This window comes from Spermophilus citellus (assembly GCF_964194105.1).
Source record: "Spermophilus citellus genome assembly, chromosome: 9".
In the NCBI taxonomy this organism is placed as follows: domain Eukaryota; kingdom Metazoa; phylum Chordata; class Mammalia; order Rodentia; family Sciuridae; genus Spermophilus; species Spermophilus citellus.
The window spans coordinates 112,842,459-112,866,317 of NC_138191.1; the positions used below are offsets into that span (position 1 = coordinate 112,842,459).

Consider the following 23,859-nt stretch of genomic DNA (forward strand, 5'->3'; position numbering starts at 1 on the left):
AGCCATCGCCCCTGTGCTGCCCCTTCCCCGCATGGACCGCACCCTGAGCCCTTCTCAGCAGCGGCCTCTGTCTTCCCTCGACAGGTAGCCCTCCCTCGAGGGCAGGGGTCCCAGGGGCCACCTGGGGCCCCGACGTAGGCTCGGCGGCGCAGGGCGCGTGGAGGCTAGTCCCGGGGTGCGCTGGGATCCTCGAGCGCGTGCGGTGGGGAGGGGGCGCGGGCCGGGGCGCGGGCCGGGCGGGGCGCCGGCCTTGGCCGTGGCTGTGGAAAGAGGAGGGCGAGGCCCCGCCCCGCCGCGCCCCTCCCGCGCCCGCCCACTCCGCAGCGACCAGGGGCGGCCGGCACAGCTACGCGCAGCCCCGCCGGCGCGGACCCCGACTCCGCCGCCCGCCGAGCCGCCGGCCGCCCTCGAGGGCCGGAGCAGCGCCCGCGCCGCCCTGCAGGTAAAGGTGGGCACCGGGCAGGGGCTGGGGGCTCCGGGCAGGTCCCGGCCAGGCTTCCCGAGACGACACCGGACGGCAGGGCCGGCGCCTCGGACCCCGGGGTCGGGACGGGATGGCGGGCTTGGGCCAGGGCGCTAGGATGCGGGAGTCCACCCACTCCCTGCGCCCCGTTTCCCGCCCTCGCCCCGGGCCAGAAACCTGGAGAAAGCCCCCTCTTCCCTTCCTTTCCCAGAGCGAGGGCTCCAGCTTGAGATGGTGCCGGGTGGAATCCCGGACGATGTGGCTCAGGGCGTGTCGCTTCACCCCTTAGAGTCTCGCGTCACACCTGTAAAACTTCCTTGGCAGCGTGGTGAAGCAGGGGGAGGTGAGGGGTCTTAGAACACCGCCCCCCCCCAGCCTCCGCGTTCTTCCCGTCTTTCTGCCATTTCTGAATTGCTTCGGACCGGACCTCTCAGTAACTCCGTTTTTCTGCCTCTGTCCCCTGAGTCCCTCCTGATAGCCCCACCCCAAACTGGAGACTGAGGTTCTGAGGGATGCCCCAGCCAGAGGCTGAGACTTGTAGGGGTCGAGGGAGTTGATGCCTGACAAAGAGCAGCAGCTGTCCCAGGGTCCCCAAACAGCAGAGTGACCTGGCAACCTAGAAGCCTTCCTTCTACCTGTCTGCCCTTAGCGAAGGCAGCCTCTAGAAGCTGCAGTGGATATTTGGAAGCTATGAGGGCCGTGGGGCAGAGATGCTGGAGGGTCATGCAGCTGAGTGTCCCTCTTGAGGACTGAGCTAACATAGACTGATCCTCACTCCCCTGAGCAGAGAGTGTCCTCAGGGAAGGGGTTAGGGATCTGGGAGAGACACCAAGGAGAAATGGCAATTTGTCAGGGCATAGATGCCCCTGCTGGCCTCCCACTGGGCTGGTAAACACTGAGAGTCACACGCAATAATCACACACTGAATCAAACATTCATTAGACTCGCGTGAGCACACTCTATTGAAATACACACCACCACAAACGCTAAAACAGTGACCTGTGCACATGTACACACACGCACACGCGCGCCCAGACTCCTACAGACACATCAGGCCCCACATGGCCCAGCCAGACTTTCTCAGACAGTATAGCTCGCATATACATGCTCACACCCACTCGCTCACCAGGGTCTCTCTCCGATTTCACTTTGTCTACTGCAGTGAACATGAGTGTTTTCACTCTGGCTCAGAGGAAGGGGAAGGGAAGAGTAGAGGTGCATGTGTCCAGTAGCAACAGGGAGGGCAAAGATTCCAAACAGGGCCGGCAGCCTGAGACCCTGAGCCCCACTACTTCCCTTGCCCTGGACCTGAGCCAGGCCAAAGGATGGCTGAGCCTAGATTCCCTATCCTTCAGGCCCCCCAGCTCAGTCCAGAACCCCAGTGGCAGGCTTGGCCCCTTTGTGGGGCCTCAGATGAGGTGGTCCCATCCATGTTGCAAGGATATAGAGTAGGGTAGAAGAACAGAGAGGCCAATGGCCTCTCATGTGGGGTGCCACTATGGTCTCAAGGCACCAGAGGAAGGCACCATGCACCCCAAACTGCAGGGGTGTGGGGGGTTGAATCCAAGAGGACTCTCTGGAAGGCTTTCAAGGACAATGAGAATTTTCACAGGTGCCTGGGGTGGAGGGGTGAGTGGGAGGTCTTCCCCACTGAGCAGACTCAGGGACAGTGAGTGATGGGGACTGCCGGATCACACAGTGGGGAGTGTGAGGGAATCCATCTACTTGAGGGCAGACTTCCAAGGGCCTTGTCCAGGAACAGGGTGTGTGCTGTGGAGTGATACAGTCCGGAGGTCACTGTGGCTGCTCTGGGGGAATCTCAGAGTCAGGGAGACAGGGTTTGGGGAGGAAGGTGAAGGGGGCTTAAGTAGGTGGTTGCCATGGGGATGAGAAGAAAAAGATGGAGAGGAATGGGGGGAGCGACTAGTTGACTGGGATGAGGAGTAGGTCAGTCAAGAACCTTGCTCAGGGTGGCTGTGATCTATCCCCAGAGGAGGGAGGTACAGGAGAGATGAGGGTTTAGCCTCTCGGATCTGAAACTGGAATGACTGGGGGCTGGGTGATCTTGAGTTCAGGGGTGGGCCCTGGGAGTCCATGGGTGTATGGAGAAGCCTGGGTGGTATATAAGATCAGAGTGGGCACCTATGTGCCCAGACACCAGCCATGGAAATCACACTCCCAGGAAGAGAATTCCAGATCCACTCTGCTCCATGCACATATCCAGGGTGGGTGGGGTGTAGACAGAAGCTCTCAAGTGAAAGTGGTGTGCACAGTGTGGAGAAGTGCTCATCCTGGGAGTCGGACAGACCTGTCACTTTCCATCTCTGTGCCTCAGTTTCCCATCTACACAATGGGAATACCAGGATCATTTTGCATGTGGAAAGGTGAGGGGTAGTCCCAGGTCACACTGGTGATGGAGGGCAGCACCCAGAACTTCCACCCACATTTCTGAGCAGTGTACCTTCCACCTTTCTGGACCCTGGGAACAGACTAGGGAGGACTTGGCCCTCCCTCCATTCAGATTCTTGGAAAGTTTTGAACGGAAGGGTAGCTGTCCCCTGCAACCAGGATGGGTGGGTTTCCTGCTCTTGGAGGGCAGAGGGGCCCACATGTGAGAGCTAGTGCCCCATGAGAAAAGTCAGGCCAACATTACTGGCCCATCGCAAGGAAGAGATTAGGAAACTCCGGGGAAAGATCACCTGAGGTCACTGAGCGGCCAGTGACAGAACTGAGACCAGAGACTAGGACCCTGGATGCAGGGTCCTCACAAAGGCTGCCCTTCCTCACAGGGCACATCAAAGGACCTGAGGTGCTGGAAACCTTGTCACTTGAAGTTCTCTAATTTTAATACCTCTTTCTGTCCCCTTGAGAAGTGGAAACAATAGGAGTTTCTTGGGTACTTACTGTATACCAGGCTCTATGCTCAGATGTCTCACTTAATCCTTGTGCTGCAAGGTGGGGATTGGTGGCCCATTTAACAGAGGGGTAAGTGGAGCTCAGCGAGGTGGGTGAGCGGCCTGTTTGCTGAGTGCTGGACCAGGATTCCCTCCCAGACCTCTGGAGAACATGGCTCTTGTTCTCCACACTGACCTCCTGGGCTGCTTCGCTCTCCCGGTGCTTGTCGGTGGGGAAAGGAATGGAGGCTTGGTTCCTGAGCATGGACAGCGTGCCAGGCATTTTTGTAGCACAAGGTATTTCTTCGGGTGGGTGGGCAGCGTGGGAGTACCCACAAAGGAAAGTCGGGCCCAAGGAGAACCTAGAACAAGAGGGCTCAGATGGTACTTTCTAGAGTCTAAGAACCTCAGAGTACCCAGCGGGCAGCCTCGGTGAGGAAGGTGGCCTGAGCCCAGGGCCCTGCCTCTGTCTCAGTGCTGCCACTGGCTGCTTGTGTGACCTCAAATGATCTTTTCCCGTGTCCTGCTCGCATCCATGAGATGGGCCAGTAAAGCGGCCTGGCGCTGGCTGCAGCCGCAGTGAGGAACATTGGGTTGAGGGCACAGGGTCCTTTTTTCCTCCCCTGGAAGATCCCAGAGGCCGACCCTTTGGCCTCCTCCCCCATCCAATGTCTGCAGCCCTCACAACCCGGAAGTTCTCCCTCCAGTTTAGCCTCCTCCTCTCCCACTGTGCTGGCTGCCACAGAGCTCTGCGTGGGCCCTCGGGCCACGCTCCCTGACAGGCGACCACGGCTCAGCTCGTCAGCTCGTGGCGAACATTCTTTTCATAGTTCCCGGAGCACAGCAAATCCGGCCGCTTAGCCAGGAATGCGGAGCCCCTCCTGCAGAGGCTGCAGGGGCTGGGGGCGGGCAGAGCCCCTGAAGTCAGTCAGGAGGTGGGTGGGGGATGCAGGGCCCCCCAGGAACACCGTGTCTCTTCTGAGGAGCTAGGGGGCTGTCCTCAGCATCTCTGGGGACGCACTCAGTTGGGACCAAGCTCCCGATGTCTTCTCTGGCTAACTGGTGAACTTGGGCAAATGACTTCTTTAAGCCTCAGTTTCTTATCTATAAAATGAGGTGTTTTTTTTTTCTTATCTATAAAATGAGGCTGCCGGGAGGTGTCATGGTGATGATATGTATAATAGTAAGGTGAGCATTTATTGAATAATCCTATACGCCAAGCTCTGCTCCAGGTCCAATGTGCACTACTTGTTTAATCCTCACAAATGCTCTGCAAGGGCTGCGGATACAGCTCAGTGGGTAGAGTGCTTGTCTTGCATGCACAAGGCCCTGGGTTTGATCCCCAGCAACAAAAAATAAAAAACAAAAACAAAAAAGAAATGCTCTGTGAAGTAGGAAATGTTCCTTTTTTTTTTTTTTTTTTTTTTTTTGGTATCAGGGATTGAACCCAGGGGCACTTAACCACTGAGCCACACCCCCAGCCTATTTTATTTTTTAAATTTTGATACAGAGTCTCACTAAGTTGCTTAGGGCCTTGTTAAGTTGCTGAGGCTGGCTTTGAACTTGTGATCTTCCTGCCTCAGCCTCCTGAGCTGGGATTACAGGCATGTGCCACTGTGTCTAGCTTGTTCCTATTTCATTGATGAAGAAGCTGAGGCACAGGTAGATGACTGGGATAAGAACATACACAGCTGGGCTCCAGAGTGGTTCTCTTAACTCATGATTTAAAAAAGAAGACTCTTAGGGCGTGGTGGTGCACGCCTGTTATCCCAGCAGCTTGGTAGGCAGAGGCAGGAGGATTGCAAGTTCAAAGCCACGCTCAGCAGAAACAAGGCACTAAGCAACTCAGTGAGACCCTGTCTCTAAATAAAATACAAAATAGGGCTGGGGGTGTGGCTCAGTGGTTGAGTGCCCCTGAGTTCAATCCCTGGTACGCCCCCCCCCTCAAAAAATAAGACTCTTGGCCCAGAATCTGCCCATTGTGGGGGCTCAGAAAAGGACTCTTTGCCCCCCCACCCCGTCTGGGAGGAGCCAGCTGTTCACTCATAGCCCCCAGCAGCTTGGTTTGGAGAGTTGAAGTGGGAGGTGGGCTGAGACCCTGGCCAGCCTCCTTGGGAGTCCTGCAGCTCTCTGAGGCCGCTGGGAGTGGGGAGTGCAGGCTGTCTCACCTACCTCTGGCCTGGGATTTAGAAGGCAGTGGCAGGCCCTGTGCAAAGGGGAGATGTCGCCAGGGAGGGACTCAAGAAGGGGATTAGAGAAGGTTGGGGGTGGAGGTGAAGAACAGAGTCCCATTGAAGAAGGCCCAGGCAGCCCCTTTGTAGTAACTCTGTGCCCAGCCTTGCTTGCCCCTGGTGCCATCTGGATTGAGGCAGCAGGCGGGGGAGGTGTGTGGCAAGAGCGGAAGTGGGGAACAGGCCCAGGTCTTCAGGAAGCCCAACTGCAGGGCTTGGCTGCCTTGGGTCTGGGCAGATCCTCCCGACTTCATTTCCTTGTCCTGTCACCTCTCTGGGCCTCAGTGCTCCTCCTCAGTATAATGGGACAACAGTTTACCCTTTGAGGGCTATAGGGGGTTGGATAGAGCAATGCCTGGTGTGTGTCTGGTGCTATAGTGTGGTTTAGAGACCATTACCATTAAGACCATTAGAGGCCATCATTATTATTAAAAATGGATAGAGAAAGGGAGCCGGCTTTAGGATGGGCCCAGGTCGCTGCCCCTGATATTCAAGGCATTTCTGCCTGACCCCAGGCAGCCCTCTCACGCTCATCATCTGTACAGTCAGCTGGTGGCTAAGATTGCAGGATTTGTAGCCAAGAGCCAGGGTTAAATTTAGGTTCTTCCCTTCACGATCTGTGTGACCCTGGGCCAGTTACATAACCTCTCTGTCCCTTAGTTTCCCTATCTGTAAAAAGGGAAGACAAAATATTGGTGTCACTGGGTAATTGTGAGGATTAAATGAAAGGATCCAGGAGAATACCCAGAAGGGTGTTAGCGCATGGTGTGGGGAGCGAGTGCTGGCGGTGGGGAGCTGCTTCACTTGCTGGCCATATTGTTTTCATCTCTCCACGGCCTCAATATGTGCAGGGCCTTCTCACTCTGCACCCCATGCCATTCCCTCAGCCTGGTCCCATCACCTCTCCCCACCTCCAGCCGGTTAAGTTCACCTTGGTCATTTGGTCATTTTCCCGGGCTGCAGGTTTGGGGAGGGGCTGGGGGGAGACTGAGTGTAAGGACCCCCTGCCTAGCCTCATCCCTAGACCCAGCTCAGAAAGTGGCCTCCTGAGCACCTCAGGTATGGCGTTAGAGCAGGGATGGCGGCAGGGTCCGCCGAGGTGGAGAGAAGAGAAGGCCGAGGAGCTGCTGGTTTGGTGTCTGGCTGCCTGTGCAGCTAGCGGAGGGCGGGCGGGTGTCAGAGTTTCCATGGGAGCGGGCAGAGGCAAGCAGGCAGCTGGGGGAGAAAGTGACGCATCCGTAGGCCTCCCTGCCAGGTGGGCTGGCTGGGCATCCCCTCCCCAGCCACCCAGGAGTCATGTCTGGGTCTGGATTCCAGCCCCAGCTTCTCTGTACACAGTGTGACCTGGACTGGGGCTGTTGACCGAGCCCAGCACCATGCTTGGTAGAGGCAGGAATGCGGACCTGGCCATCCAGGGTTCTAACCCCATCACCTCCCTGCTCAGCAACCTTCCATGGCTCCCCAAGGATTTCTGGAGCAAGCGTGCACTTAGGGTCCTTCCTGTCCTGTCCCAACGTCAGTTCCTGTTTGTCCTCCCTGACCCCACAGCACTCTGGCTTTCCTGTATCTGCCAGGTAGCTTCCTTCAGGATCCCCCTCCTCCGTGCAGTCTTCAGGAGAGCTCCTGGAGGAGGGAGTGTTCCTTGCTCTGAGTTTCTGAGGTCCCCAGCTCCTCCTCAGTAGGTCAGGGCACAGGGCAGAAACATGCAGCCCTGGGTCCCCATATGGTAGGAGCTGTCCTAGCAAGGACTGTCCCCCAGAGTAGAGACTGTCCAAAACCAGGTTCGACACAGAGGAGGGCCTTCAGCAGTGTGGGCCCTGGCACACAGAAGAGGTGTCCTCAGCCTGGGCCTCCGGACAGAACGTGGTCATCCCCAGGGCAGGCATACGCTGCCGAGTGCGCCTGGAGGGAATGGAGAACTGGCGGGGGAGGCACTTCTGGGGGCGCGTTGAGGAGGCAGGTGAGGTTGGGGCTGAGTTTCCAGCGGACTTCAGGAAAGCAGGCAGCAGGTCTGGGGTGGCTTTGGGTCCGGGCCAGAGGCTTCCTGGGCTTCCATCTATTTGTTGGTTTGTTTTTTGATCCTGGGGATGCACCCAGGGGTTCTCAACCACTGAGCTATAACCCCAGCACTTTTTAGTTTTTGTTTTGAGACAGGGTCTCACTAAATTGCCAAGGCTGGCCTCAAACTTGTGATCCTCCTGCCTCAGCCTCCCGAGTTGCTGAAATCACAGGTGTGAACCACTTTGCCTGGCTTCTTGGTGTCTTCTCACTGCTGCTTTCCTTCATCCTCAGGCCTTGCCTCTGCTGGGACCTTACCAGGCCCCTCCAACCTGAAAGGTAAGTTAGATTTTGGGGGTGGGATTTTCTGATATCCCAGGCTGGATGAGGCCTGTGCTTCTTGCTGTCTAACCTCTCTCTCTCCTGCTGCACCAGAAGCTCCTCCCAGGCACAGGGTATCCTTGTGGTGGGCCCTCTTGCAGGTGACCTCAGCTCCCTGCAGCCTGTTCTTTAAAACTCCGGCCCAACTCGGAAGCAGCTTTCTCTCATTTTTGAACTATTTCTCCCTGCTCCCTGGCGCAGCCCTGTTTGTTTGGCCCGGTCTGGGTGCAGTGGCCTGGCCACACTCCCGCCAGACCCCCTCCCTGCCCAGCCTGGCCCCTCCTGCTGCCGCCTGCCGCCACCATGCGGGGAAGCCGTGGAGGCCCAGGAATCTTGGCAGGCTGGGGAGCAGCAGGCGCGGGTGGTGCTCCGGAAAAGGCTGCAAATGCGAACCAGAAGGCGAGGGCGAGGGGCAGTGAGGGGCCCGCCTGCAGGCCTGGGGCTGGGACGGGCTGCAGCCTGTCGGTCCTGATCAGAGGCTCACAGCCGGCCTTTGCTGGAAGGCTAGCGATGGCACCGCCGAGGCCGGGCCCCTTGGTGGGGAAGAGCCAGCTGTCCTGGCCGCTGGCCTGAGGATCCGTGGTTGTCCTGGACCTGCCCACTCCTGGCCTCTTCTCGCTCCTCTGCCCCTTCTGGCTGTCCTCACCTCCTCGAATGCTTTGTCTCCCTGGTGGGGCGTCTAGACTCAGAGCAGAAGCGAAGGTGGCCACCTACAGGGAGGGAAGTTCTGTCCCAGCCCTCGCTGACTCAGAGCTGAGAAGGAAGCAGGACTTGGGAAGAGCCACAAAGAGACAGGGCCTCCCCTAAGTCGCCCCGGGGGGCTGGGCTGAAGTGGGCCGGGATGGTCAGCACCGGAGTGCCAGCTGCAGACTTGAGCACCTGTGGAGTGCCAGCCTCGGCCCTGCAAGGCAGGGTGGCTTCAGGGAGGAGGGGACGGTGCTCCAGGGACAGAGGCCTGGAAGGCTGCTTGGAGGAGGAGGCATTTGCACTGGGTCTCAAATGTGTCAGTGTCGCCTTGGAGGAGGAGAGCAGGAAGGAAGGGCAGAGAGGATCACGCAGGTGGTGGAGGTTAGGGGGCAGTGGGAAGTCTGGGTGCCTGGATTCTGGGGGTGGAGCCCGGGGCTTCTCTCACTCCCTAAATGTGGGTGTCCCCCAGGGGGGAGGGCATGGCCTCCTCCATTCCAGACATTCGCTCTGTTCTCAGCTAGAGCTGTGCCACCGTCACCTGTCCCTCTGGACTTCTGGACTCTGACCTCTCCTTCCAGCCTTCTTTTAATTTTGCTTCCAAAATTGAGGTCCCCTGGTGTCTGGGCACCTCACTTGCCAGGGTGAGGGATGTTGGGCCCTTGAGTGGTACTGAAACCTGGTAGGGACAGACAAGATGGGAGCGGGCACACTTCTGTCCTGCCATCAACCTGGGTGATGAGGGGGTCCCCAGGCAGCCCCGCCCCAGCCTGGCCACCTCAGCTCCCAGATTCCAGGCAGCCCTTTGCCTTGGGAGCAGTTCTTGGCCACAAGCTCAACTTGGGGGTGGGGGGTTGAGAGCCTCACTGTGATCCAGCAGACGGGGCTTTGCTCCTGGGTGCCAGACCCCCAAGTCCCTGCCAGACCATGTGCAGCTACTCAGGCGCTGTCCCAGGAGGGCAGGTGGACCCAAGGGGAGTGTGAGTGGCGGGGCCCACCAGTGCTGGCTGTCTGGAGGGGTTGGCAAGCAGCCAACAGCTCAGGAATTACAGAGACTGAGACTCAGAGATCTAGAGAAAGGATGTGGGAGAGGACAGAGATAGGCGGTCCCCAGTGGAGATGGTTGGGCAGATATGGGGACACGAGATGCCAGAGTCACACAGGTAAGGATCTGAATTCATCAGCACAACATGGAGGAAGGGTCACAGCACACATCTGTGTGGCCTTTGAATCCTGCCAATCCCCTGCCCTCCCCTCACTCAGCTCTTAGAGCTCCTCTCCCACGACCTCAGGGCCCTGCCACGCTGTGCCCGCCACCCATCTCCCCTCACTGCGTGCTCCTTCCTCTGGTCCACAGCCTGCCATGTCTAAAACAGGCCTCCTTCTTGAGAAAGCCACATGAATTGCAGAACAACATGGTGACAGTCAACCCTGGCCCCACTAGGGAGTCACTGGAGAACCCGGAGCAGAGGACAACCATGGGCAGAGCTGTGTCAAAGGATGGTCACAGACAGGCAGCAGCAGCTTCACCTGGGAGATTGTTAGAGATGGAGATCCCCCCCACACTGACTCAGGATGGGGCCCAGGAATCTAGGTTCTCACAGATCGTCTTGATTCTGAAACAGGCTGGAGTTTGAGAAGCATTGTTGAGGTCAATGCAGGACATGTTGAAAAGAGAAGCTGGGGTGGGGCTGGGTAAGAGACTTTTATAATCATCCAAGTGAGAATGTAGCAACTTAAATTTTTTGTGTGTGAGTGCTGGATGTTGAACCCATGGGTGCTCTACCACTGAGCCATGTACCCAGTCTCTTTTATTTTTACTTTTTGTTTTGAGACAGAGTCTCACTAAGTTGCGGAGGCTGGCTTCTAACTTGCAATCCTTCCACCCCTGAGCTTCCTGAGTCACTGGGATTGCAGGTGTGCATCCCCACATCCAACAAGTCTGGCAACTTAAGAAGCCTTTACTGACTGGTCTGTATTAGGGCAGAGGGTGTGGGGAAGGAGCAGAAATGAGAGAAATAAAGAGGAGGTAAAGCCCACAGGATTAGACTGGGTACTTTGGTGAGAAAGGAATAGGGATGTCATGTACAGTTGTGTGGGTTGGTTATTGTGTGAGAATATTCAAGAAAGATAATAAGTAGGGGCTGAGTTGGCTAAGAGGAAAGGTAGCCTTTTCTTTTTTTGGGGGGTTGGTTCTGGGACTGAGGATTGAACTCAGGGGTGCTGAACCTCTGAGCAGCCATGTACTCAACCCATTTTTGTATTTTATTTAGAGACAGGGTCTCACTGAGTGGCTTAGGGCCTCGATAAATTGCTGAGGCTGGCTTTGAACTCTCAATCCTGCTGCCTCAGCCTCCTAAACTGCTGAGATTATAGGCATGGGCCATCACACCCAGCAAGGGTGCCCTTTTCTAATTGGACCAAGGCATTGAAAGATTCCTTACTTCCCTGGAAGAAAGGAAGGGTCAGAAGCAATGTTCAGATTTTTGGCGTGGGCACCGGGGTGGAGAAGTAAGTAATGAGTGAGGAGGAGATGACAGCAGCGTGGGTGGAGGGCAGGCAGCCATGCTGGGCTGACAGGTGAACAGCGGAGTCTAAGGCTCAGGGGAGGCTGGTGATGGGACTGTAGCCAGGGGACTGGGGAACTGGCAAGAGGGGATGCTGCAGGAGACACATCCAGGGGAGGGAAAGGCAGGGCTCAGCCAGCTCCTTCCTGGAGGTGGGCCCGGGTCTGCACATGGGCAGAGGAAGGGAGCTGAGGAGAATGGGAGGCAAAGCCCTTAAGGCAGGAGGAGAGCAGGGTCCAGGACAGGGTGGCCCTGGTGAGGGGCCTTGTGGAGCACGTGGGGTGAGGGGCGGTGATGTTCCTTGCAGAAGCTTGGCTGCCCCCAGACCAACAGTGCCGCCCTAGTCCTAAGCAGACTTTGGGGCTCATCTCAGGAATGGCAAGGCCAGAAAATGGCGTTTGTTGCACAAGTTCCTATCCTTTGGTGGCAGGTCATCTGAGTCTTTGAAGGGATGAAAGAGAGATGTTGCTTAGAAATGCTGCCATCTCATGAGATGGCAGAGACTGGGCCAGGTGTTGGGGGCGGTGGTGTTGCAGGTGAGTCAGAGCGAGAAAGCGGGGAGAGAAGCCGGACCTGGTGGTGCGCGCCTGTCATCGCAGAGACTTAGGAGGCTGAGGCAGGAGGATCGCAAGTTCAAAGCCAGCCTCAGTAACTAAGCAACTGCGCGAGACCCTGCCTCTAAATAAAATATAAAAAGGGCTAGGGATGTGGCTCAGTGGCTAGGTGTTCCTGGGTTCAATCCCCAGTCCCCAAAATGGAAAAAAATTTAAAATTTTTTAAAAAAGAGAGAGAGCGTAGAGAGGAAGAGTAGCGAGGAGGCCGGGCGGAGACGGGAGGCACCGGGCGGGCGGCCGCGGGCAGCCGGATCCCGCAGACAGTCTCCGCCACAGGAAGCGTCTCGAGCATACCTGTGGTTTGGCTCCCGCCGCCCCTGCTGCAGCCGCCCGGCTGCGGTGGGCTGGGGGCTCGGGCCGGGCGGGGCCGCCCGGGGTCTGCGCGCTCCTCGTTCCGCCTGCGCTGCGGGGCCACGTCGCGCCACCCTGCGGTGTCCCCGGGAACCTGCGCGCGCACCCCCAGACGCCTCCGGGGAGCGGCTGGGGGTGGGCAGGCCTCCGGGTCCGGCGGCATCGCCGGGCCCCCCTGCTGACCCACTCCGATCAGAGCCGGCGGGAGAGGGACTGGGGGGAAAGGTCACCGTTCACCATTTCCAGGGGAGGGATCTGCTTTAGGCACTTATTTCTGCGGAGGCCCATTTGCCACCCCCTTGGTCTCCAAGTCCCAGGAGCATCCCCTGCTTCCAGCCAGTCTCCTTGGCCTCCCTGGGAGGAGGCCAGGCTGCCACAAAACGCTGACTTGGACGAAATGCTGTTTTACGGGGATTTGTTGAAAAGGGGGGAAATCCCCGTTAAGGACTTGCAGCTGTCCAAACACCAAGTCTACCCCGCCGCCGCCACTGCTCAATCCCCTGAATCAGCGTCTCCTGAAAGTGTCCCACCTCCGACAGACTCCAGCCCCTGCCAGCCCTGCCCCCTTCCTGTCTTCACTTCCGGAGGTCACCAGAGAGGGTGATCACTTGCCCAAGGTCACACAGCCAGTTATGGACAGAGCTTGTTTGAGCCTCACGACCTGTCCCCTGCCCACTGCCCCTCTGCTTGAATTGCTCATTCAAGAACAAAGTACAAATGAATCCAGTTGTTCTACCTTTTGCTCCTCTATTACAGAGCAGGTTGTTCTTAGTGAAGTTGGTTGATTGAGGGAATATAATGTCCTCACCTTTTCCCATTCTAGCCCAGATGACCCCTCTGGCTTGGAGGCATATGTGACATGTGTCTGTGAGTCCCAGGAAGGGATAGAGTGAGTTATCGGTGTGCTCTTTAAACTTCATGGTGAATTGAGTTTGTCAAACACTGGAGCATTGCCATGTGCCATCCAGGCCCAGAGCCAGGCATGGAGTTGGGGGAGCATGGGGACAGGGAGAGTAGGAGAGCTCCAGGGGACAAGGCTATGATAGGCTTTCCCAGGCAGCAGGGCAGAGGGAGGCATGGGATGTGCTTCCGCAGTGCGCAAGAGTAAGTGCAGGTCTCTGAGGGGGAGAGTGGTTGGGCCACAGAACCGGAAGAGGCCCAAGTGTGGTGGGGAGGGAGTGACTGGACAGGAGGCAGGTGGGCATGGACCTCATGGTGACTGGCAGGGTGACCTGTCCCACTGTGACTGCCCTGTTGTTGTGCAATTCCAAGAGCACCATTTCTTTCTGCAGTGCCAGGACGGGCTCTGCACACCCTTCTCACTGCTGTGGGCTCATTTCCACCCCCCAAACCTGTGCACATGCCCCCTCCCCTCTGAAGGTTGCAGTCCCCTCCTCCCCACCCACGGCACCTCTGGGGCTGGGAGAGCCTCTCCTTTCCGCTGGCCAGTACCCTGCAGCTTCAGCTCTCAGGTACTCTCTCTCCTCGCCCCCCCCCCCCAGGGCAGCGGGTCCTAATGACCAAGAGCCCCATTTCCAGCTCCGTGCCCTAACTGCACGCTCACATCACTGAGCTTCTCGGAGCCTCAGTCTCCCAGTCTGTAGGGTGGAGTCACATGGGAGCACCTCTTCCCCTGATGCTGGGGGAACTGAATCATCTGTTTGCTAAACATCTGGGCTGTGCCTGGTACCTCTGTCTCAGTTGTTACCCTCACTTCTCTCCTCACTTGCTGAAATACCTGCTCTGGGGGCAGGCTTCAGACCCGGTCCCCGATCTCAGTGAGGCGGGTGCGTGCACGTGCTCCCTTTCTCTCTTATACGCACACAGACACACATAGTTTGTGGAAGGTGCTGTGAGGGATGGGTGGCTCAGGGACACTTCCTGGAGGGTCCCCATTACCAAAGAGGAATGAAAGGTAGATAAGGTGCTGGGGGGCCTGCTCCCAGCTAGCCTTGGGCTCTTCCTTTGGCACCCTGCCTGCCTGGACACCCTCTGGTGGCACCTTCCATCACGTCACCTCCCCCGAGCCAGGGCAGACCTGAGTCCTCTGGTGGTGTGTCATGACTTTGGCCCTGGCCTATCCAGGCCAGAAGCTACTCCCTCTTCTCTCTCTACTTCCTGCTCCTTGCTGTGCCCCCCACTTCTACTTTTCTGTCCTCCATGTACCTGCCAGACAGAATCTGGCTCTGTGCATGTGTGAGCAGCTCCCACCCCCGCCACTCCCTCAGCTCAGGTGACCCAGGCAGGAGGGCCTTGCCCTGCTGTACTCTGGAGAGGTGCCGTGGCATGGTGATGAGGGGCTGGGCTCCAGTCAGGCTGCCTGGGTTTAGGTTCTGCCTGTGGTGCTGTTAATGGGGGACCGCCTCACCCCATTTCCTCATATCTAAAACAAGGATAGTGTCCATCACAGGCTTGCACAGGGTGAAACGTCCAACATTAGCACAGTGTCCAGCAGGACCCTCCATCAGCATTCCCAGGCCTGTGCAGTGTGACCTCAGTTAGTCCTGGCATTAGTTATAGCAAGATAAGGCAGGTGAGCTGGGCACAGTGGCGCACACCTGTAATCGGAGAGGCTCAGGAGGCTGAGACAGGAGGATCACGGTTCAAAGCCAGCCTCAGCAACAGTGAGGTACTAAGCAACTCAGTGATTCCCTATCTCTAAATAAAATACAAAATAGGGCTGGGGATGTGGCTCAGTGGTTGAGTGCCCCTGAAGTCAATACCTGGTACCCCCCCCCCAAAAAAAAAAAAGATAAGGCAGGTGACCTGTGTTGAGGGCAACTGGAGGAGGCTTCTGCTCTGGCACATCCAAGTCATGTGTGTCCTGGGCAAGATTTTTATGATCTAAGCTTCCATTTCTTTCTTTCCTTCTCTCTTTCTCTCCTTCCTTCTCTTCTTATGCTGGGGATACGAGCCAGGGCTTCGTGTGTGCTGGGTGACTGCTCCTCCACTGAGCTGCTCCCCAGCCCCAAGCTTCCTCTCTACGCCCTGGAACTGTGGCACAGGAGTGGCCATTGCACGAGTCTCATGGGCCTTTTGAGAGAATGAGCTTGAATCTGCCCACTCTGAGCACAGGGGCTGAGGTCCCTGGTGGGATGAGGGGAACCCAAAGCAGAAAGGAAGGGGGACTTTCCTTGGGTGTGAAAAATGCCACATAGTCTTTATTGGGAAGATGGCACCAGCTCTAACCAGGCATCAGCTTATCACAGCGGCCCTGAGAAGCAGGTGGTTAACTTGTTTTGAGCCCAGCATGGTGGCATATACCTGTAGTCCCATCCCAGCTACTCAAGAGGACTGCTTGAGTCCAGGGTTCAGGGCCAGTTTGAGCAACACTGTGAGACTGTGTCTCTAAGTCAGTCAGTCCATCCATCATATGGACCTAGCACATTTTGCTGTCCATTCTTCACTTGATGGATGCTTGGGTGGTCTCTACTTTGGATTATTGTGAAGAACACTGTGGCATGCTTCACATATAAATTTTGTGTGTGATAAGGCAGCCACTTGCTCAGACTCCCTTACTTCTGGGTGAGTGGAAGACTCAGGCTGGCTGCTGACCCCAGAGCCTGTCCCTCTCCCCACACAGCCCTTGTTCTCTTAGCTCGGCTAACTGCTGTAATGGAGCGGGGGAGGTGAACTGTTGGGAAGTGTTACAGAGGGAGGTGACAGCCTCCCTGGGCTTTGAACATGGATGAGTAGGAGATGAACTTAACATTGCACGCAGAGGAAGGGCAGGTGCAAAGGCCCAGGGGTGTGAGGCTCCCTGGGATCTGGGAACTGTAAATTCTGGGTTACTGGGGTGGAGGTGGGGAGAAAAGTAGGTCATGGGGTTGGAAATACAGGCACAGGAGGCTGGGTCTGGGGCTCAGTGGTAGTGCACTTGCCTGGCATGTGTGAGGCGAGGCACTGGGTTTGATCCTCAGCACCACATAAAAATAAATAAAAATAAAGGTGTCTCTCTCTCTCTCTCTCTCTCTCTCTCTCTCTCTCTCTCTCTCCCCCCCCCCTCTCACTCTCTCTTTAAAAAAAAAATAAAGGTCTATCAACAGCTAAAAAATACTTTAAAAAAAAAAGAAAGAAAGAAATACAGGCACAGAACAGATTAAAAAGGCCTGGAGCTTTTTCTGCATTTTTCTGAGTCCTCACAGTGGTACTCGTGAATGTTCTGGCTGAAACTCTCTAGAACTTCAACAATGTTGAGAAGAGGCAAAAGCTAGGTTCTTACTAGACTGTGTTCCAGAGTCATTTGTCCGGTTTCTACCTTTGATGATGAGGCATGATTACGTTGGTGAGTCTGAAATCATTGAGGATTACACAGCTGGGAAAATTTTGAACTTCACAGGCAGTAGTTAAGCAAGTGTGGAGTGAGTCCCTGATTTGACGTGCAGCTCAGAGACCTAGAAAAATGGCAGAATAATCAGTTCTTGTCCCTCCAGTTTAGTTTCATTGTATTGAACCTCAGCTGCAAGATTAATACACACAGGAGGCAAAATCCTGGGATGTAAAATTCACAATTCATACAAATAAAATGTTTTGATGGACCAAAACAAACAAACAAAAAAATGCTAAGGCCTGTGTGCTAAGCACTAATAAGCACTACAGACTTACCCTGAAGCCAGGGGGAGCTCAGGGAGCTCAGAAGATCATCAACAAAACGTGGAGTTGGATGGACCTGCCAAATCGCAGCTCTGCTTCTTGGAGACCTTTACTTTTTTTAAAAAAAAATTTTTTTAATTGTAGTTGGACACAACACATTTATCTATCTATCTATCTATCTTTCTATCTATCTATTTATTTATTTATATGTGGTGCTGAGAATCGAACCCAGCGTCTTGCACATGCTAGGTGAGTGCCTACCGCTGAGCCACAACCCCAGACTCCTTTACTTTAGTTTTATCCTCTAGAAAATGGGGATGAGAGTTTTTATAAGTTTTGTGGTATTTAAATGTGTTCAGATCTTGGAAGGTCTCAATCCAGTGCCTGGCCCAGCAAATAGTAGTGGGGGTTATCATCAAAGGGTTTTCAGCAGAGGACTTGCCAAAGTCAGATTGGCGTTCTAGAAGGCACATCTGGGTGCCGAGAGTGAGTGGTCTGGGGGAGGCTGTGGTCTTATGGAGGCTGGGTGAATCTGGGTAGTTGGGATGGAGAACTACAGCGGGCTCGGAAGAAGTCTAGGACCTAATTCCTGCAGACCCCTGTCAATTTGGGAGTCACTTATGAATAATATCTAAATTTGGGTCTTTTGCTGGGTGTAGGATTACACACCTATAATCCCAGCATCTCAGGAGATTAAGGCAGGAGGATTAAAAAGTTTAAGGCCAGTCTGGGCAATTTAGGGAGACACTATCTCAAAATAAATAAAAAGGGCTGGGGATGTAGTTCAGTAGTAAAGTGCCCCTAGGTTCAACTCCTGTTACCCATCAAAAAGAAAAAAGTAATGAGAAATTCTGTTGAGCTGGGCAAGGTGGGCACACCTATAATCACAGCAGCTCAGATGAATAAGGCAGGAGGATCCAGAGTTCAAAGCCAGCCTCAGCAACTTAGCGAGGCCCTAAGCAACTCTTTGAGACCCTGTCTCTAAAAAATACAGAAATGGACTGGCGATGTGGCTCAGTGGTCAAGTGCCCCTGGATTCAACCCCTGGTACCATAAATAAATAAATTCAGATCTTTCTGTGAGTCCCTGGGGCTGGTTCCCAACCACCCAGGGGCTGGCTTGATGGCGCCCCTTTCTCCCTGCAGCACGCCCACGGACGCCATGCGGGGGGCTCTGACACCTCTACCTTCCTTGCTGCTGCTGTTGCTGCTGCTGCTGCTGCTGTTGGGGTGTGGGCCTCGGGCGACCTCTGGCGGCGGGGCTGGTGGGGCAGCAGGCTACGCTCCTGTGAAGTACGTGCAGCCCATGCAGAAAGGACCCGTGGGACCACCCTTCCGAGAGGGCAAAGGCCAGTTCCTGGGTGAGACCTCCTGCCCCTCAGTGTCTCAAAGAGCTCCTGACTCTCCCTGCGAGCTCCTTGACCTCCCCAGACCCTTGAAGCCCTTCAGTCCCTGCCACAGATTTCCCCATCTCTGCTTTCCTTTCTGAGGCTGGCCCAGGGCCTGTCAGCCTGGGAGGGCCTGGAATCGGGCTGTAGCTGGCCCAGTGCCCGTGGTCTTCAGATGGGATGGGTCAGAAGGTATACATGAGAGTGCCAGGCTTGTGGGTTCGGTTCTAACTGGTTCTAAGTTGAGCTGCTGGTGCCACCTGGTGGCCATTCTGCTCCCAGGTCATGCAGGAATGAGAGTCCTCTAAGCTCATGGGGAAGGCTGGGTATTGGGACCCCTGGGGGAAAACAACCTGAAGCCCCCAAGATGGCCACTGGACAACACCTGAGTTCCGTCTTCCATGAGAGCAGAGAAGGATAGTCCAGGGAGTGGTCCTCATGAGCAGATAGCTTCGTTCCTGCCCAGGGTGCTTCATAGCGCCATGGAAGAATGGGTAGATGGGGTCCTCCATCTCTGCTGTCCAGGTCCTCACTGTCCCTTATCTCTTTCTGTCTCCTTCAGAAATGCCTCTACCGCTGCTGCCAATGGACCTGAAAGGAGAGCCAGGCCCTCCTGGAAAGCCTGGGCCTCGGGGCCCCCCTGGTCCTCCTGGCTTCCCAGGAAAACCAGGCACTGGAAAGCCAGGGCTCCATGGGCAGCCTGGCCCTGCTGGTCCCCCTGGCTTCTCTCGGATGGGCAAGGCTGGTCCTCCAGGGCTCCCAGGCAAGATTGGACCACCCGGACAGCCAGGACTTCGGGGGGAGCCAGGGATACGAGGGGACCAGGGCCTCCGGGGGCCACCAGGGCCCCCTGGCCTCCCTGGTCCCTCAGGCATTACTGTCCCTGGAAAACCAGGTGCTCAGGGGGTACCAGGCCCCCCAGGATTCCAGGGGGAGCCAGGGCCCCAGGGAGAGCCTGGACCCCCAGGAGAGCGAGGCCTCAAGGGGGATAATGGAGTGGGCCAGCCAGGGCTACCTGGAGTCCCTGGGCAGGGAGGTGCCCCTGGACCCCCTGGCCTCCCTGGTCCAGCTGGCTTAGGCAAACCTGGTTTGGATGGGCTGCCTGGGGCCCCTGGAGACAAGGGTGAGTCTGGGCCTCCTGGGATTCCAGGCCCTAGGGGGGAGCCAGGAGCTATAGGTCCAAAAGGACCCCCTGGGATAGATGGTGTGGGGGTGCCAGGGGTAGCAGGGGTGCCAGGGCCACAAGGCCCGGCAGGGGCCAAAGGGGAACCAGGGGCCCGGGGTCCCCCCGGCCTGATAGGCCCCACTGGCTATGGGATGCCAGGACTGCCAGGCCCCAAGGGGGATAGGGGCCCAGCTGGGGTCCCAGGACTCTTGGGGGACAGGGGTGAGCCAGGGGAAGATGGGGAGCCAGGAGAGCAGGGACCACAGGGCCTTGGGGGCCCCCCTGGACTTCCTGGGTCTGCAGGGCTTCCTGGTAGACGTGGGCCCCCTGGACCTAAGGGGGAGACAGGACCCATAGGACCCCCAGGGGTGCCTGGCATTCGGGGTGATCAAGGACCTAGTGGTCTGGCTGGGAAACCTGGGCTCCCAGGTGAGAGGGGACTTCCTGGGACTCACGGCCCCCCTGGACCAACTGGGCCCAAGGGTGAGCCAGGTTTCACGGGTCGCCCTGGAGGACCAGGGGTGGCAGGAGCCCTAGGGCAGAAGGGTGACTTGGGCCTCCCTGGGCAGCCTGGTCTGAGGGGCCCCTCAGGAATCCCAGGTCTCCAGGGCCCAGCTGGCCCTATTGGGCCCCAGGGTCTGCCAGGCCTAAAGGGTGAACCAGGCCTGCCAGGGCCCCCTGGAGAAGGGAAAGTAGGGGAACCTGGCTCTGCTGGGCCCACAGGGCCCCCTGGAGTTCCTGGCTCCCCAGGACTCACAGGCCCTCCTGGGCCACCAGGGCCTCCAGGGCCCCCTGGTGCCCCTGGGACCTTCGATGAGACTGGCATCGCAGGCTTGCACCTGCCCAATGGTGGTGTGGAAGGTGCCGTGCTGGGCAAAGGCGGCAAGCCGCGGTTTGGGCTGGGGGAGCTGTCGGCCCAGGCCACGCCAGCCTTCACTGCTGTGCTCACCTCGCCCTTTCCTGCCTCGGGCATGCCTGTGAAGTTTGACCGGACTCTCTACAATGGCCACAGTGGCTACAACCCAGCCACGGGCATCTTCACCTGTCCTGTGGGCGGCGTCTACTACTTTGCTTACCATGTGCATGTCAAGGGCACCAATGTGTGGGTGGCCCTGTACAAGAACAATGTGCCAGCCACCTACACTTATGATGAATACAAGAAGGGCTACTTGGACCAGGCATCTGGCGGGGCTGTGCTCCAGCTGCGGCCCAATGACCAGGTCTGGGTGCAGATGCCCTCGGACCAGGCCAATGGCCTCTACTCCACCGAGTACATCCACTCGTCCTTTTCAGGATTCTTGCTCTGCCCCACATAACCCACAGTGGGGCCCTGCTGCCCTGGCCGCCTCCTCTTTAGTGATAGAGTGACCTTTTCAGTTACAAAGACCTCCATTTAAAGAACAAACCAAAGGCTGAACAGAGGCGGAGGTGACCGTGACCCAGGAGACTTGATTTGCTTTCCCCTACAGTATGCTGGCTGATATTGTTTCTGGAAGCGGTTGGCCTGAGTCTTTACCCCAGCCATCTGTGCAGGGTTGGGGTCACCCTGTTCCTGTCCTGCCTGGTCTGCAGGTGGACCCAGGACACTCAGCCTAGCCCCCATGAGTTCTGCATGCTGCTGGGCCCCTAAGGAGCAGAGAAGGGGCTGAGCTCCCTGGCCATCTACCAGAGGAGTCAGTCAGCCCTTCCTGCTGGCCACTGATGACACCTGCTCAAGGAATGGAGCATGGGCTCCCTTCCAGTCCTTGGTTGGGGGGGCTCGTCCAGCTCCCCAAGGACCTCCAGCATATGACAGTGGATTTTCTGAAGTTTTTGTTTCCCTTTAGGAGAAAGGGAGAAGACAGGGACCATCAAGGAGGTCAGTGTGGATACTCGGCCAAGAATGCAACCCCAGAGTGATGCTGTGGCATCAGGCCTGCCCATGGCAGGGACATTCCCTGCTCCAACTGTGTATGGGGAAAGATGGTCTGTGTGGGGTGGGGGCATGGGCCTGGGGCAGGATGCCTGCTCTTTACACTCATCTCCATCTACCCAGCTGCCCTCACTGGCTTTGCCCTGGTTAGCATGAGGGCAGTGAACAGGCTCCTAGGGACTGCCGCGGCAGACCAAACTCTGGCAGGACTGATGGCAAACATGAACACTCCTCCCACTCTCCTTTTACCTGAGCTGGTTTTCTGGAACAAATTGTGAGGGGATCCTTGCCACCCTCAAACCAAGTGTCCCCAAGGCAAAGACCTTTCATTTGGCCTTCTGAGCTAGAGGCACACAAACTTGGAGATGAAGAAGGCTCCCACTTGCTTTTCCTTAATGAGAACCACATGGTGGGTTTGTGTGCCTATCAGAGGGGTTAATCTGTGGGGCTTCCTCCCTTCTACCCTCCGGTTTCAATTTCCTGCTCTAAGCAGGATTAGGGCCCAGGAGGCCAAGGTTCTAAAAGAAAGGGTGCCAACAGGTCCCTGTGGAATGAGCTGGCTCTGGGTGTTTGTGCCATTCTCCCCAGCACCTCTGCAGGAAATAGGCTCCCCCTCTCAACTCCTGAGCCCCAGTTCAAGCTGAGAAGTTTAGTACTGGGGCAGGGATGGTGGACATTCTTGCTTATGTAAGGATTGTCACTTTTACCATGGTCCGAGGCCTCTCAGCCCTCACCAAGCCAATTCACTTCCCTGTACCAAATGTAAACCTAGGTCATTCGACAAACCATCTTGCTGTATTCTGATCTGACCACTCCAGGATGTGTGTGTCGAAGGTGGAGGATGACTGCTGACTGCTAAGCTGTGGCTCCCTAGGCTTCTGGCCAAATCTCCACCCTGCCCACAACTTTTCCACTGCAGGCTACTTGACTGCTCACTTTAGCTTTCAAAGGGAGAAATGCAAACCCAAATTTGCCCAAGTGACTTTAAGAACAAAGTTTTTGACTGGGTTCATGGTGGAGTTCTTTCTCCCTAACAGCCAAGAGAAGAGTCTCAAAGCAAACCTGGGAGGGTCCTTTGTGCGACCTCCTTTCCTGGGTCAAAGCCACTATAATTTGATGTTGGGATCTGATTGGCAGAAATTGATCAGCTTCAATTGGCAGCCCAGGGAACCAAGTTCCATGGGAACCAAAACAAAAACCCAAACAGCAGTTTCAGAGTTGTACTTCTGCCAAATCTCATTCCTGAAGCCTTTAGGGAAGGGTGGCTGACATTTCTGAAATATTTATGGGATTTGAGATACAGGTGTCCACTTAACTGACTGGCTTTGATAAACAAGTCAGGTTTTAACTGAAAACTACATTACCTTGTGCATTTTTATGTTCAGATTCTTAATTTTTTTTTTTAAGATTAGGTTTAAATGTTTTCAACTAGTAATTTCATTTCTAACCTGGTATAGGAAGTTTAGTTCTCTACTTATCATGTGCTCTGTGTCACAGATTTGGGAAAAATGCACTGGGGAATCAAAGAAAATGGGACTTCTTTTTGAAAAGAAAAACAACAGTATTGACTGTATTGACACAACCTCAATAAAACCCATTGTACAAAACGGCACTCTGCTGAACTTGGCATTGGTGCAGAGGTGTCTGGGAAGGCATCAGGGTTTTCTCTGGGCCCTCAAGGAGTGTGCATTCCTCACCAGCTCCCCAACCTGCGATTCTGTCACATCAGAAATGCTGGATGATCGATCCTATGCTGCTGAGGCTCTGCACCAGGAAAATGCCCAAGGAGAGCAATGGCTAAACCTCAGGGAAACAGATTGAACTTCACTGGAACATTCCTGCAAATGCTCAGGGGCAGTGGAGCATGACAACTAGCTCAGGATCCCAAGGGCCAAGTTTCAACATCTGATACAAATTATGAATGAAAGATTATGAGTCTTTGCTCCTGAAGGTGGGGCTTGTGCCAGGTCAATGCCAAAGACAGGGCTGGGGTTCTGTCCTGGGGAGAAGGCACCTGTTCACAACCTGCCAGGCTCAGCAACAGCATGTTCATCTCTTTCTGGCTCTAGGAACTGAAAAAATCCATGCCCTGAGAAGTCCTGTGGTATGCTTCAGCCTAACAGAACCCCATTTTGGCTGAAAACAGACCAGCACGACAGTCCCAAGAGCTCAGCCAGCTATGGAGAGGCACACCACCAAGCCTGGAAGGATGCTCAGAGAACATCCCCACAGTTTTAGGAGTGGTGTCTTTTAATTGTCCTTTCTTTAAAATGGATGCTGTGCAAAACTTCCTGGTGGGACAAGGCCACTGGCCAGGCCCTAAGGAGATATACAGCACTCAGTCCACATAGGTCACCTGGGATGATGCACCCTCCACTCAAAGCTTGGCAGTCTGGTGACAGGTGCCCTCTGCTCCCATTCCTGGCCCAACTGAGTCTGGGTCTTGTTTGGGGACAAGACAGCAGGAAAATCTGGCTTGTTCCTGCCCACTGTCTCTGGCAAAACACTTGGCCCATCTGCCAGGGCTACTCTGAGTAAATTCTAACAGGAAAAGCCACCAAACTATGACTGCTCTGCCTTTCCTAACACAACAGTGAGGCTAGCTGCAAGAAGTGGCAT

At 55.9% G+C, this 23,859-nt stretch overlaps 1 protein-coding gene across 2 annotated transcripts; it reads left to right on the forward strand.

Moving 5' to 3' along the window:
• The first annotated feature begins 289 nt into the window (after positions 1 to 289).
• On the forward strand, positions 290 to 23,767 carry COL8A2 (collagen type VIII alpha 2 chain). 2 transcript variants are annotated; one of them, XM_081308648.1, is made up of 4 exons: positions 290 to 442; positions 7,881 to 7,925; positions 17,922 to 18,136; positions 18,726 to 23,767. In XM_081308648.1, the coding sequence occupies exons 3-4, from the start codon at positions 17,938 to 17,940 to the stop codon at positions 20,642 to 20,644; spliced, it is 2,118 nt and encodes a 705-aa protein (XP_081164774.1). In that variant the 5' UTR covers positions 290 to 442; positions 7,881 to 7,925; positions 17,922 to 17,937; the 3' UTR covers positions 20,645 to 23,767. The 2 variants fall into 2 exon arrangements, with proteins under 2 accessions (XP_081164774.1, XP_081164773.1); XM_081308647.1 differs by lacking the exon at positions 7,881 to 7,925 and having other exon boundaries at positions 336 to 442.
• Positions 23,768 to 23,859: the final 92 nt, after the last annotated feature.

Coding starts and splice junctions, on each gene's coding strand:
- COL8A2 (XM_081308648.1), top strand. CDS start 17,938: ATGCGGGGGGCTCTGACACCTCTACCTTCCTTGCTGCTGCTGTTGCTG. Junction 18,137..18,725: donor GGGCAAAGGCCAGTTCCTGG/GTGAGACCTCCT, acceptor TGTCTCCTTCAG/AAATGCCTCTACCGCTGCTG.